The 16404-nt window shown below is 38.2% G+C and overlaps 1 protein-coding gene and 1 pseudogene across 7 annotated transcripts in view; one reads left to right on the forward strand and one right to left on the reverse strand.

Annotated features, from left to right (window-relative positions):
- The window catches only part of LOC138032545 (actin nucleation-promoting factor WAS-like), a 15982-nt pseudogene extending 10087 nt beyond the window's left edge, over nucleotides 1-5895 (forward strand).
- A 947-nt stretch (nucleotides 5896-6842) lies between these two features.
- The window catches only part of LOC138038378 (myocyte-specific enhancer factor 2C-like), a 30987-nt gene continuing 21425 nt past the window's right edge, over nucleotides 6843-16404 (reverse strand). For all 7 annotated transcript variants that reach the window (XM_068884199.1, XM_068884202.1, XM_068884196.1 and 4 more), the window contains 3 exons: nucleotides 10835-11061; nucleotides 10129-10469; nucleotides 6843-9595 (listed from right to left, as the gene is read on the reverse strand). In XM_068884199.1, coding sequence (XP_068740300.1) covers nucleotides 9322-9595; nucleotides 10129-10469; nucleotides 10835-11061 — 842 coding nt within the window. In that variant the 3' untranslated portion in view covers nucleotides 6843-9321. The remainder of the gene's footprint in view (nucleotides 9596-10128; nucleotides 10470-10834; nucleotides 11062-16404) is intronic.

A 16404-nucleotide genomic window follows, 5' to 3' on the forward strand; every position in this document is an offset into this window, starting at 1 on the left:
TCAGTTAGCCCAGCAACAAATGCAAATGCAACAAATGCAGCAAATGCAACAGATGCAGCAGATGCAGTGGCAAAAGATGCAACAAATGCACAATTACATAAATACAGAAGATGCAGTCGCTTGTTGGAGGTCCCATTGGTCGAGCAGGATGGCAAGGCCCAGGTTACAAGGTGTTCCAAGCATGGCCGGGCCAAGAATGATGATGAGACCACAGGGGTCCATGATGATGCAGCCACGTAAGAATATTAACAATGAGACCAACTACACTGAATGCTTTTTTTGAAAAAAGTCTGAATATTTAATCACATCAGCAACGGGACCAGGGTGACAAAACATAAGCACTGGATCCTGGTGAAAGATCTAATCAACAATATAAATATATATAATTTCCATTTTTACCATTCCCATTATATTATTGTTCTTCATCAGCTAATTCTGTTGAATTTCTGGTCTTAAGGATTGTATCATAATACACGTAAGGGTCTCTACAAACCCTTGTCTTTGCTTGTAAAAAAACCCTGACTAAGAAAGGCAGTGCCTTTAGATAAAATTGTCTCTCTCTTCACCGTTCAATCAGCCTTGCTCTTATTGGTTTTTGAAAATACTTTATTGCTCGATCTCTTAAATGACTGATCAATCACTCAATTAGGCCATTTTACAGTTTTTTTGCTATGAATGGTTGCGAGACTGACGGTGACTTTGCATTGATACAGACCTTACTGCTTTTATCATGTAAATTGCCCTGTTGCAATTCTAATTTATATGGTAAAAGTAACATCTACCTTTTTCTTAAAAGTAACTATTTTGAGCAAGAGCCGTCATAACGTAGATTTGATTTCTACGTCATAACGTAACGTACTGTAACCAGCCTTCTTCAAGAAAAAATATGAGAGTTTTACATTGGATTGCTTCTATGTACACATTTATCCTGGATATTTATGGTAGAATATGTTAGCTACAACTAATTTGAATTCAAATACTAGATGATTAAAAGGAAAACTATCGAAAAGTACAGAACAGACTGTAAATAATAAACTGAAATGAAATCTAATATGTTTCTTCATTGTCATTGTCTAAGAACCCTACTTTTTCTTAGCTCGTCCCAGGGCTCCTGGAGTTCAAATTCGTCCACAAATGTCAACCCAGGTCTCCATGATGCGGCCAGGGACGCCGAGACCACCAGCAAGAAATATAAGTGCTGCACCTCAGATCACTACTCCCACGCCTCGGTGAGGAATCACACCAAGGCGGTCCTCCTCCACAGAGGAGGCCTCCTGAGAAGAGAGCTGCCCCTACCCATCGACGGTAAGCAAGTCAGTATGAGTGATAAAATGACTGAAGATAAATGCAGAATTATTAAGGCCCAGTTTATGAGAGAAAATGCTGTTTCGAGTGATAAGGTCCGCGCACTTTCAGTGTAGTTAACATTACGGATCTTTTGAATGACGCAAACGTCGCATCGTTTACCTCAACAGCGTTGAAACGTGCTTCATGTATTTAACAGGGTTTGATTTGTGTAAGGTCAAAACTAAAAGTGTTTGGATAGTAGCGGGTGACTCTACCCTTTTGAAAAAGGGCCCATGCAGCCAGGTGGGTCTCCCTTCTTAACTACGATTTACCTCTCTCTTTTATCTCTAAATAATTCACCTCGTTTGAAAAAAAACAATGCAGGGAAAATATGACTCGCTACATGCGTACATGGTTTGGAGAGAAACCCGAATTGAAACTGAATGTCAGGTTTTAAAAGAATGTACCACAACTAAATTTCCTTTGGCGCCTATGAAACGAATAGCACAAGTTTACTTTTGAGTTTACAAGGTCATCAGAATAAAGATGCTCTGTAATATTATTATTTCCTCAGCAAATCAGAGGAGATGTGCCAGTTCTTCGAAAAACGTGGCTATCCTGTCTCTGTGGTCAAAGCGGGCCATCATCGCGCCCACAATTTGATCGACAGTCATCACTACAAACGTCACAAAAGATAAGAATGACAGAATTCCATTCACCCTCACTTTCCATCCTCATAATCACGCAGTCAAAAGCATCATTCTTAGTAATTTTAAATTACTCCAAAATGATCCCGAGACTGGCAGAATCTTTTCGCAACCTCCACTTATTTCATTCAAACGCGACAAAAACGTAGGCAACTTTTTAGTTAGAAGCGCGCTCAAAACTAACGAGCAACCCGGCACTTTCAAATGCGCGCGCTCACGATGCAAAACTTGTCTTTTCATTGTTAACACTAGCAAGATATCGGGACCTAAGCGATCTGTTAAGATCACCGATCGTTTCACATGTACCTCCGCAAATGTCATTTATTGCATAACCTGCACGTTATGCAATAAATTATACATTGGTGAGACAGGTAGACGACTAGGTGACCGATTCCGCGAACACCTTCGCGATGTTGAGAAGAATGACAAGGATGCATCCAAGCCAGTCGCTCGCCATTTTAATCTGCCTAACCACTCCAAAAAACACATGGCTATCTGCGGCCTTTCCCTACATCTAGGTACGACGGAAAGCCGCAAGAATCTGGAACAACAATTCATCTTTCAAATCGGCACCCTTAATCCTCACGGTATTAACGAACGCTTTTCATTTAACTAATATATTCCTATTTTTCACGTTGCCATGTTACCACCAATAGCGTAGCTCCTACTCTACTATAAAAACTACACGTAACCCATAATCCCTTGATTCGCTCTGACGAAGGGCTAACGCTCGAAACGTCAGCTTTTAGAATCTCTGTACGGTGGCCAATTTACATTATCAACTCCGTTGATAAAACCAAATTTTGTATACTACTTCCCCACCGACGCAGCACCACAGTTTCTTTAGAAACTACCCCTTCATTCTTGTGTTAATTACATCAGTACATCTGACGACCATATCACTGAGCTGAAATATTTTCATTTATTTATCTAATTCATTTTACATACATTACAAACCAAACTAATAATGAGATTAGTCAAGTCAAGAAAGCACTTTCTCCTTTTCACCCTTACTGAGTTTTCTTCTGCTTGCAGGGCTTTTGTCGTTTCTATTCAAACGAAAGCCAAAAGGAAAAACTCCCACACAAGCAACACCCTCATCAACGCAAAAAGGTAGCACCCTGTTTGAGACGAAAGCAATAACGTTGAAAAGAAAGATGCTGAGAAAGCGAACAACAACCTTCAGGGGCACCCATCGTCAATTTTCGGAAAATATCTGTTCGGAAGACGAATTGAGATCTAGAATTTATTTTCGGAACATTTGTTGTAAAATTTCTTGCTTGCCTGCCTATCCTATGATTTTCGAACATCTGGAAAATGGTATAATTGCCCACTTTTAACGGATTTTTACCCTAAAACGGTCACCAAGAATTTTCGGGAGTCTTTAGTTTCTGGCTGAAATTTTCAAAAAGGTAAGTCTTAATCCCTATTATTTTCGAATCACTAGACTTTCAGCTAGGAAATCCGAACAGATGAAAAATTTTTAGGGGATAAAAATATGCCTATATCTACTGTTTAAATACTAAAATACGTTTAATAATGCTACGTTTAACTAAGTGGTTTTGAACTATATTCTCGTTGGGTGCCCATGAACCTTGTCTTCCGTCGTTAACTCTGGCATCAATTGAAGGCTTTCTTTATGCAGTATTTATTAGGTCATTTTTGAGCTCAAATGCAAACATGGAAGGCCACATACTCGCCTAAAGTTTATGTACACCTCGCTACGGAATTCGAGTGATGTGTTGTGAGGACGGTACGTGGCGTTTGCCCACGAATGGTTTTAAGAGGGAGATTCTGGTAACAATACGAAGAAATGTGGAAACGCAAGTGTTGATTTTGATATGCTGGGACTGGTAAGAAATAGTGTAGGGATAATAGGGAAATGTGAGCGAGTAACGGGCAATTTGAGCACGTTTCGGATGAAGTCAAGGAAAATAATAACGATACTAAGAAAATAAGTCATTTCTTTACCTTTAAGCTGAATTCAAACCATCAGTATAAACTTAATTTAAACATCAAGATGTGGCTCTGGCATTTTTGATTTTGTAGTTACTCCTATTCGTTCTCTCTTATTCCAGGTCCACCGACATCTGCGCCGGCAGCCCCAACCCAACCATCGACGCAACCTGCTTCATCAACGCAGCCCACTCGAACAGAACAGCTTGCTCCATCAGCACCTCCTGCTCCATTAACAAAGTCTGCTCAATCAGTACAGCCTGCTCAAGCCCCACCCCCTCCAAGCGTAGCTCCTCCACCTCCCCCTGCTCCAGAGTATACTCAGGCCCAGCCTGCTGTACCAGCAATGCAAGCTCCACCTCCCCCACAGGCTACTGGAGCGGAGCCAATGTCGGCACTCGCCGCTCCTCCACCGCCACCACCACCACCCCCACCACCTCGCCCTCAGTTAGATATGCCCTTCCCTGAAAGCTCGGGTCCCATTAGCGGACAAGGGTTTAATGAGCCAAGCCCTGGGGGTGGGGGTCTTCTTGACAGCATACTGGCGGGAACGACGCTCAAAAAGGTACAGCACGAAGACTATAAGGTTTAAAAATCTTGTAATCAACAGTCGGTTCTCCAGAAAGCAACAAGGAAATACTGCAGCCAAAGTGTGACCTGTCTTGAAGATCAAAAAGTATAAGGTGTATTTGTTCAAAATAGAAACGACAAGCTCACGCATGGTCAAATTTTTGGTTAAATTCTTCACACACATGCTGATGATTTTCACATCTCTGATAACTGTTAGCCATCTTTTTGAGAACGTCATCGCATGTTCATTGGGACAACATTAATTAAAGAAGTAGTAAGGCAATATTTCACATATTGAAAACGCTTTTAGGCGAAATGTATTTCCCGCTTGTATGGTGAAACATCGTATTACCAATTGACTTGTTCTTTTGTGTATTAAACAAAAATCATGTCTTGGCGTTTCAGGTTGATCGAACGGCTGTTCAAAAACCACAAAAAGAAGAATTTACAGGAATGATGGGAAACTTAGCAAGAGCATTAGACGAACGGCACAAAGTTATGCATTCCTCGGGTAAGTGAGATGAGGAACATTTTGAAAAGGCATTTAATTGGCCTCTTACCTCCGGAGCTTTTCAGAGGCAAGAATCAAGTTACTGAAACGTTTTAAGAATCCCATCTGGCAGAAGGCAGACGAATCAGTCATTCACAAGCACAGCTGAGAAGTTGAACGGGCACTAGCAATTACAATACACCCTTTGCAGCTGACGATCACGTGGTACAAAAACCGCCATACTGGAGAGCAACTTGACCACTGGGACATCTAAAACAAAGAAAATTTTAATTCAGTTGCTTTCTTTTAGATGCCCCAATGCGCAATTTGCTCTCCAGTGTGGCGGTTTTTGTACCATTGCAGCTGGTAATGAGCGTTTTACTCCCACGGTCTAAAAGTTCATGAGAATTTGGTGTTATTTTAATGTAATATCCCATAGCTGCAATCTGCATTCTCAATACCTGTCTATCGAACGGTGCAGTAAAATTGTGGGGTGAGTTTAAATATTGATCACCTGAGATCTCCGGGTTGGTAGTCCTCGTCCATCACCGTAACTACTCGGCCTCTGCCACGCTCCTTTTTCTTTCTTTTCGACTTCACTCAGTCGAAACGTGCGTTGCCGTCGCGTTTGACAGAAATTGAAAACAATTTTCTTCTATCCGTAGATGAAGACGATTCTGATATGGATGAAGAGTTCTGGGAAGATGACGATGAAGACTTCTGGTCCGATTAATGACTCGTTTCGCAGTCGAGGATCGACGAATTAACGATATCTATGCTTCTTTCATTATTAAATTGGAGTTTTGTTTATCAAAAATATGGTGCACATTGAATTTGTACACTTTCAAAAATCAAAGTGCTACCTTTTGTGCGGAGCTCTATCAACCTTAAGGCGCAACAGGAGCCCATCACTTTCGCTATCAGAGGATGCGCTATATTCACTCGACGAGACATCGACCGTATCAGAACTTTCGTCCGATGAGTCAACTGCCAATCTCTCCTCGCAGTCCGCCATTACCGATTTCTCAGCCTGATCGTGTGGGTAAAACAATGACTGTCATAGCTCTGTTTTTATTGGCTCTTCGAACTGAGGGCGTGTGAAACTTCCCCTGGGAAGCGTTCTAATAATAGATCTACTCGGGAAAGGGTTGACTCCAAGGCCAAGAATGGGAGATAGAGGCTCCTCTTGATGAGCTCCTGGGCGCAAATATTGTTTCAACACATTGACTCTTGACCCGCCTCTCACTGACGAGTAAAATGGTCTGGTGTTACACAATGGTGCTCCATACACAACGTCGTAAAAAGGGAAAGCTATCGGGATACTCGTTTTTATTGGGTTGAAAAACGCAAACCAATCAGGAAAGGATGCCTCTCACATGATCGACGTGACGTCAATATAACTTCTCTTCCGCCATTGGACAGACTGGTTGAGAGTTTAATTATTCGTCCAATGGTCTGGACAACATTAAGGGGATCGGGAAAGGACACCTCTGCCAAGTTGGGTACTACTTCCTTAATAGGCCAGTTTCGGATATGGCATGAAATGGAGGCTAATGCGGTGGAAATAATTTGCACGTGAAAAGATTCCCCCGCATTAGCCTCCACTTCATGCTCGATCCAACCCTTCCGCTGGAATACGAAACTTGAACCTTTCAGCTTGCCCTTAGAGGAAGGGGGGTAGGGGGGGGGGGGGGGTGGGTGGAGAAGGATTATTCCGAGTCCACGGTGCTGACCAACAAAATTGGGGAGGAGAAAGTTTATTTCTTCTTTCGCCCGCTCAATTACCCTTTGGGCCACAAAGTTTCAATGATCATAATCAAATGAGACAATGCTGTTGTCGTTCTAGCATTTAATTTTAGGGGGTCTTCGGAGGATTAAAATGATGAACAGTTACCGAAAAGATATACATTAAATTTACAAAATATTAACGCTCCATGGAAAACGTCTTTACCTTGCTAAAATCGCTCGCTACAATTGTAGCTCCACTGCAAAAAAGCTCTAACAATGACTTGCATCTATGCTACCGGCAAAAACGGTTAAGTCGTCAAAATTTACGAAAGTACAACCAACATGAAAACAGACTTAGATTTCCTGAAATCTGCGCGACAAAATCTTAATCAAATGAAAACTATAAAAGCGATCTGCTTTGCCAAAACTACTTAGATTTCAAACTATCTTCTACGTTCACGAGCAAAATGATTAACATCGAAACACTCCTGTGCTAGGGACCGGCCCTATTCAATATAGGTAACAAAAAAAGGTTTGTATACAAAAGAACAAAGTCATTACGACACCTCAGCACACTGTGTTTACTCTAATAACAAAATTATTCAACTTACGCTATAATTTTTGGTTTCAACCCAAGTAAGTTCCTTTTGATAAAATTGTTCGATGACAGCTGACTCGGAAAACTCAAAAACACTACGATACCATTTTCAATTATTCAAAAGCTCTTTCGTAAAAAAAAAAAAAGAAAAAGAAAAAGAAAAAGAGAAGTTTAAATGAATACGATATAAAATTTTAACTACTGATCGGTTTATTATCATTGGCAAACAGGCCCGGGTTGCTCAAAGAATGGTTAGCCCAAACCAGCGTTAAATACCATGAAAACCTCGAGGTTTTGATAACTCTCAACCACCGGTTAGCGCTAACCAGCTTTCGAGCAACCGGCCCTTATAAACTCTACCAGAAAACAATGAGTACCACAACAAAACGAGATTTTTACATTCACTTCTATAAAAACTAAGCTGCAAGTCCATCGGACATTTTAGGTCTTAAATTACGAGTGACAAGTCACCAGATAAACACAGTGGAAAATTTGACTTCTGAGGTAACATGTGAAACGATCTGAAGTAGATGTATTTTGAAACTAACCAAACAATGTGTTCCTTTTGTACAATCTTCAATAGCTCACCATGGGAACGCAATATTACATAAGGTAAATAATTACTACTTAAATTTTATTAGATAGTGTATCACGCTCGCTCGTCTCAATATGAATATCACAGAGCTGAAGCCTTCAAGGGAACAATGCACACTACACGAGTAGCTACAGGAGATGACAAACAGGGTTACAACAAAGAAATTACTCTGGCCAATAAGAACACACTATAACAATTCAACAACCGCCACCAAAGCTGATTGGCAGCAGAAGTGATGCATCATTTTTTTCGGCCTGGCCTCTGAGCATGGTCGAGCAAAACCAATGCTTTTGTAGACAATACCTACAGTCTTATCAATATCACAACTTAACATTTAATTCTTTCAATTCTACGTGCTTCTAAAACGGCACTTATCTAAAACAAAATCGCTGTATTATCTTCATGTCATTCTAATTTAAAGGGAACTTCTTTAGAGTTTTACTTCTTCGGCTGAGAAACGTATTTATTTATTAGATATTGTATGTCTTTACCAATTAATATTACTATTTACAAGAAATTATGAAAAAAATGTAAGTAACAAATTATCAATACTAGTCACCCCAAGGCTGTTATAGAAAATTCTTAATATTTCTGGGTCCAGTTGTTCAAAAGTTGTCTAAAAGCTGTTGAACACTAACTTGCGATTAAATACCGAGGTTTCAATTTTGCCCGTCTTTAAGCGTTACAATGCAATTATATGCGAGCGAAGAACTAAGTCAAGAACTGAGTCTAAGTCAAGGTTTAAGGTTGTGTCAACTTATTTGATCGGTAAATAAACTTTAAGTTTCCACAAGTCCAGGATTAGCTTAATCCAGCTTTGAACAACTGGAGAAAATGCATTATACCTTTGTGCGCCGATTGCATGGAAAATAACGTAAAAGGTTTTCCTTACTGTGTCTTTTCATCCACCACATTTCATCCACCAACTTTTGGGATTTGATAATGGACAGACAAAAGCAATCCTCTCTTGCAGAAGTAAATTTACAGTGTATTTGTTGTGATTTGTGAAACTACGCCAGCCAGAGGGCTATGAATTTGGTTGGACATATCTGCTAAAAGACCTTTTGTTTCGTTATTGCAAGAACAAAAGATGAAGAATATTGCAAACAAGACAGGTTATAAAGGATGAAATTTTACAACAGCCTTGGGGCTTATCACATATGATGCCAGCATCACATAACAACAACCGTACATTTTAAACAAGCATTATTTAAAACAGAACGTTTAAATAATGCGATTTTTTTAATGCTATTGGAACATCTTCAACAAATTATTCAATGCTAGTGGGGTGTTGTTTAAAGTTGTAGCTAAAACTAATTACATTAGGTACATTTGTTCCAGAGAGGATAAACTAAAATTCTCTAATACTATGATATTTTAGACCTTTAACTCAGCGCAAACCATATGCTGCTGGAATGCCACCATCAAGACGAGGTCGCTTTGGAGCACCATCCTTGTCTATTTCACGTGGGTCATCCCTGCTTGGTGTCAGACGCCTCTGAACTTGATATGGTGAGGTTGGGGAGATTGAGGAGTGGGAATTAGGAGATGAAGAGTCCCTTTCACCTGGTTCGGCTTTGATGTTGACTGATGACATGCCCTGACCCACTGACGCATTAGGAACACCAAGACGATTGCCCAGTAAATTGCTTACTGGTACATTCCTAAAAAAAATTGTTAAGCAACATAATGGTTTACTTACGGCTTACATTTTTTTTTTAAATTAGTAGGAAGTCTACGAGCCATTAAAGACGTTTTCATGAACAGTGAATTACATGTACAAATTCAATTTATTGAAATTTGAGACAGACAGAAGAGAGGCGGCCACAATATCTTCCATTTCTTAACTTTACGAGTATTTAGTTTACCCTTTCACTTCTAAAATCTTCCTTTATAGATGTTACTTTGCCTTATGTAAAATGATTTTAACAGTGGAGAGGAGATCTCTTTGGTGAACGAGCAGAGACCAGTATTCAAAAGAACAACAAGGCACGATATAAACAATAAAATGTGTGGTGTCTAGTGTGGTGCAAATAAAGAGGTTAATAGAATATCTTTGTTAGAGAGAGAATGAATAGCGCATCTCAGAGAGTTGTCTTACTTCTATAACTGTCAAATCTATCCGTTTTGAAATGTTATGGAGATGATATCATTTGATTACGTTAAGAGGCAACAATAATGATTCTGTTTCACTCACCCTGCTTGAAGCAATCCGTGCATGTTACTCAACTGTTGTTGAAGCAGAGCTTGTTGCTGAATGAGGGGTAACGCAGCAGCTGGAAACTGTGCCAATTTTTGAGCTAGGGCCTCTGTGTTTTCCAAATGAAAATCTGATGGCAACCCCGACGGTAGAGTGGAGGAAAATGAAGGTGGTGCTGCTGAAGCCAGATTGGGCGTTGCCATGGAGAATATAGGTGTCGACAGAGAGTGGTTATCACCAGGGGTTTGCAGAGGAATAGAATTGAGAGAAATCACAGGAGTGGATAGAGGTTGATTGTCATGAGATGTCGCTACTGTCATTCCATGGCGATTAGGTTGCTGAAAAGATAATCAAGATTTCAGCAAAAGGGAGGGGTAACTTCAAATGATGCACTTATGTCCAGAAAAACAAGTAATTAGAAACATGACAAATTATGATATCCAACATAAGGTGTTGTTGTTTCACGAGATGCAACACTTTGATCCCTGGGCTAATCAATGTAAGTACAGGTTAATCTTGTCTTTTAAAAGGGTTTGAGTGAAAATCAAGGCACAGTATTTAGCCGGTGGTGACCGGCTTCCAATGAAACCCCTGCAATGCACATGTACATGTGAAGAAAAAAAACCAGACAACAGATTTGTCTGCCAATCTTGTATTCTCACTCTAAAGTACAAACTTGTTAAAGCTGAAAAGTTTCTCTTACCAATTGTCCCGTGACTACTCTTGAAGGAATGTTAATCTTCAGAGGTGGACGGCCTGGTGGTGGAGTTACAGCTTGCGGATGAGGTGACACAGAATTCCGTCCACTACTTGTTACAACAGATGAGGGTGTGGTAAATGAGCCATCATTTCTCTGAATTGACCCAGGAGTAACACTTCTGTTCAAGCCTGCTGCAGCAGCAACAAGGTCTGACATGTTTTGTGTACTTCCTGAAGCAAAACAAAAATGTTCTCAATTTCAAAATGATTACTTTCCTTTCATATAACTTTACTGGAAGACTCTGGTAATTCCAGAGACAAGTTATCTAATTAGGCAGTGTAAAGCAGCCATGAATAGTTGTGCTCAGAGGGCAGGTAGCCTTTCAAAACGAATATGGTGGGTGTACCTGTCTGTCAGTATTGTGGCTATGATCTTACTACAAAACCCAAGCTTTTCTTGATGTGAACATCAAATTAATGGTGTTAACATTTTGTGTTGGTTGGATTTCAAACCAAAACAATCAGCAAGTGGGTAACTAACAGCAACAGCCTTAACTTAGGGGAATCTCTTCTCTCCCATTATGTCTTGCACAAACCAAGGAGATAAATACAATAAACCCCACGAACACTTTCACCAACTTTTAAGGACTAGAATGTACGTTATTATGAACAATCTACTGTGTAAAACTTTAAAATTATCGCTTCAATGATGCCGTTGCTTACAGTAACTTTAAGTGATAAAAACAAAGTAACAAATACTCATTTGTGCAACCACATTTTGATGGTTTCCATTCCATCTAAGAAGATCTAATCTGCAGTTGGAGACAAATTATCTTTCATGTTAATGAAACATGAGAATTGTTATTATCACTTCATTGTACCCAAGTTGGAACCACGCCTGTTACTGTTAGAATAAAGCAGCTTGTTTGCAACGAAGAAATCTTATAGTTATAATTTGTCCTCTCTTACAAAAGTACCAGTAGTCTAGAGAAACACCTCACTTACATTCAAAAGGACACTGAACTATTTATTCCAAGGTCAAATTAATTTCATTACAATGACAATGTGTATTTACATTTAAGTTTGGTAAAATAATTTACAGGATAAAATGCATCTTTAAAGAGAAGAATAAATTAACTTTTATACAATTTACTGTAACTGCATTGTTTAAACAGCGACATTTACACATCAATCTATTAGTAGCTCTTTTTATAAAACAATTCATACAATAATATTATTCTTTTATACTTTTGTGATAATCCATAAAGTAAATTATTGTGTTTAAAGTTATACAACTCAATAATTTACACAGAGAAATGACAGATAAAATTTATAACGAACATGTTTAAAACACAAGTTTACTTTCACTTTGTAATAACTTCTTCAATTTCTTTTCATATTTAAGAGAGTTTTCAAACTATTATCATACTCTTAACTGTGAAAAAAGACCAGTCAGGGCGACCTAACATTAAACCACATCCCAGTCTCCTCTACCCCCTTCCAAAGACATTTGAATTGAATATTGGAGGGCTTGCGTATGAGAGCAGTGCCGTTTCAATCATGGATGACTGTGTGATATTATTGCTGTTTGCTTAAAATAAGGTGCAAAAGAAAAGTTAAAAGACCAAAGTTAAAAAAGATGTCTATGCTCTTTTTATGCTGTGCAGTGGTGCAGTGTATTGCATGAGGTAAACTAATAATATATTTTCTTCAAAATGAAAACAAAAGAATCAAACAAGCTTACTCAAAACATCATCATATTACATGTATGTTGTTTCCAGTTTGCTCCATTTCAGCATTTTTAAGATTATTCTTTCATTTGTCAGCCAAAGGTTAAAACACTTTACTCTTTCACTAAAATCGCATCATTAAATTAATGCTATTAATCCAGGATAAATCAGATATCATCAGCCATTTTGTAAAGTTAACAATTGAAAAGACACTCAAATTATATAAAGTACCGGTAATAGCTTATGATTCAGTAAATCAAGCCAAAATTTTAAGAAAGGTTATGTTTAATACTTCCAAAAACTGAATTATTCTTGAATTTTTCAATATAATTTAGTTCTTAAATGAGCGTTAACTTAGCGCCTGCAGGAATTGGTGACATAATCCAGCTTCAGCTGCAAGGGGAGTTAGGGACACCATAGATTTGGTCTGAAATGTAAAAAACATTTATCAATAGTCAGGTAACAGTTTGAGAATCTTCAGCTTTCAAAAAAAAATGCATTTGCACAATATTATTGCTGACATGGTTTGAACAAAATTACGAAAAAATCCAGAAAATAATATGATATAAAAGTTTAAAAGATTTGATGTACTTTAAGTAATTACTGCACAGTGTGTATTCTACGTGACCTTATTCCTTTCATTAACAACAAGGAAAGGGGAAAAAAGCACATGCTTCATTAGTAACATTATTTTATATCTCACAAAACAATCTCCTGATTTACATAAAGTTTTAGTGTGATTTTGTTTATCTACATGTAAATGTATTATACTTTCAAAAGAAGGGTTGGATATGAGCACTATATGTGATTTTAGTAAGTAGTTTTGCATCAGTGTTGCATCACATCGACTATCATTATCACTTTAGCCTTCCCAAGTTTCAAAAAGTGATAAACACAACTACTTACACTGCAAACATTACTTCAACCAACATTTGATAATTTGCATGGCATCTTCTAAACTAAATCATCTGAAGTATTAAATGTTATTAGCTTTTTAGAAATTACACAGAACTGCAGTTAGATACAAATGTAAATGAAGATAACATAAAAAATACTGTAAAAAATTGAATGTGTATAAGCCCCACCCTCAAATTCCAAGCATGATTTTGAGGAAAAAATAAAAACTTAAAACAAGCATTCAGGCAAACAAAGTTGTTTACTTGTTCGCAGTTGTCTGTGATATTAAAACTTACCGAAATATAATGCTGCATATTTGCAGCGACCATAAGAAGTTAATTAACTCTTAAAATACATATTAAAAGCTTATCTTTAATAATTGATTTCCCTATTCTAGAGACTGACAACAGCTGTCTTCATTGTTGAAGCCCACAGTTGAAATAAAAACGATAAAATTTGAATGAAAATAATGCGCAGGGAATGATACAAAATAACCACACAGTCATTTACAGAGTCTGGACCGAGTTACGTTGTAGACAACATGGAGAAGTATTTAATATCTCGATCCGAGAGTTTAAAAACCACATGGACAAATATGCCGTGCTAGTAATGAAGGGCAACAAAACAGTCCACCTTTGCCTTGTGAGTTCTCCTTATTGGAGTGGTATTTTCTCGCACACGGTGGAGAAATCAGTGTTGAAGTGATCTGTCGAAGAATATGTTTAATCTTTACTTAATGAAAGTTCTTTGGGCTAATTTTTACCCCATGCCAGCCAGTTCACTCCATCTGATAGAAATAGTCTCATATAAACCAAACCCACAATTTTGAGCCCAATATTTCAGCAAAAAGATCCGGCTAATACACAAGTTTTTACAGTACAGCTGTATACTGTATCTTTTTTCACAAGAGGAAGATCCACATTATTAAAATTCTAAAATTTACAATGATTTAAGGAATTAAGACTTCTGCCTACCTGTTTAATACCCTTATTAACAGTAAATGTCACAAGAACTTCAAGACTTGAAAATTGTGTATTTATAAATGTGATTCCTTTTAACACCAGCCCACTTATCCACTATAATGCCTTTGTTAGAAAACATACTCAGAGCTAATGCAGAGTTCTTAATCTATCAGATTATTGTAGGTTTCACTGCTTGGGGCACAAGGCAAGTTTTGTGACACTAAGGCTTCAAACAAACCAAAATTCTATATGTTTATTTGCAATGCAAAACAGTTGATAACTACCCATCCAGAGGCCACCCAAATATCTTGCAAACATACCAGCTACAGTGCAGCTCTTTACAACCCCTAATTTCATTGGATCCCTTTAGGATGCAGCTCTATTACGTTTTACATCATGGTCCATTGCTTCTTTTGTATTGTTCTTTGTGTCCCTTGTTTTTCTTAATCAATCCCACGAGTTGTTCGGAGAGCTGGGTTGCGGCCGAAACATACAGCGAAATGACTATTGTCTCAGCATTAAGGAAGCTTGAGTGGTTCCAACTTATAGAACAATGAAAATGGCAAGACAAGACAGATTGGCAGCTACGCAGTTTTTATATAAGTTTACAAGTCACATGTGAAAGCTTATTGAGTGAGTGATTAATATTGTAGTTTTTACGTACATGACCAAGTTCACACACAAATCTCTTTTTTTCTGTTTGTCCTTCTTTCTTTCATGAAATGTGATAGTTAAGCCAAAAGGAACTTTCAATACAATAATGATAATAATAATAATAATAATAATAATAATAATAATAATAATAATAATAATAATAATAATTGTGACCTTTCACACGAAAATGTTCCTAATTACTAATCGTTCTGAGGGGTGAAACCGTGAAGTCGCCGTGAGAACGGAAAGAGAAGTTGTTCTCACGAGTTAAGGAGTCCTTCTTAAGTAATAGTGACTTGTGAGAATGGAATTGAATGTCGTTCGCTTTCCTCAAGCAGTCGTTCAAAACTAACAGGTACCCATGAGAACGGCTCTGGTCATTCACGAGAGAAAGCAAAAGTATTGCTCGCCATTTACAAGTTTTGAGTTGGCTTGCAACCATTGTTTGTCATTCGAACAACTCAAGCAACAGGAGACGATTGAGCCTTGCACTTTCGCGGCCATCACGTTATGAACTTTGCAAAACACTGTTGTAAAACTGAAGTCTTTAACAACACTTTAATTAATAATGGGAAGGTTAACATTGCAAAACAGAAAAGAAGCTGCTCGAGTACCACGATAATGATAATTCTCGCGAATATGCGTAGCTTCAAAGTAACGCAACTATTTGTGATACGTTGATCAGAACTGTTGTTGTTGTCTTTATTCTTTCAACGACAAATAATTTCTGAAATTTTATTTACCATAAATAAGGGGTACGGCCAATAAGATTTTGTTTTAAAGTTCTGAAGCGCTTGTTCAAGCCGGATGTGGCACAATTTTCTGAATGTCACGGCACACCATTTTGTATGCAAATTTCAAAAGTCAGCAGACACGCGTACGCTTGCCTGCCATGAATACCCATCGCGGTTCTGGGAAAATCTTTGACCCGTTTGTGAATCTTGCATCCTTACATGTAAGTACGAAAGTGGCTCAACGTCGGGGAAAACAACACACTACAAGCACAATTTTCTCTTCTATTTCCTTTAACACGCTCCGGACGCGCTACTAAAATGCCAAATTCTTCAGCAGAAATAGTCTGAAATATGGTAACAAATCTACCCAATTGTGCATTTCCATTCTTTGAATAAATGTAGTGGAAGTATATTCCCCTTCTTCAAGCGGCAAGCGGCCAGAATTTCATGAACTTACTGCGTCATGCAATTTTCAAAAAGCAGCATGACAGGACATTGTTTACGCACTGATGTAAGTAACACACTGTTTTCTCCGGCAAAAATGTCTTGCTTTACTCACGATAACAACACAGTATTGGCACTTTCTAAAAAATGTTC

The sequence above is a fragment of the Montipora capricornis genome, chromosome 2, assembly GCF_036669925.1.
Source record: "Montipora capricornis isolate CH-2021 chromosome 2, ASM3666992v2, whole genome shotgun sequence".
NCBI classification, from domain to species: Eukaryota; Metazoa; Cnidaria; class Anthozoa; order Scleractinia; family Acroporidae; genus Montipora; species Montipora capricornis.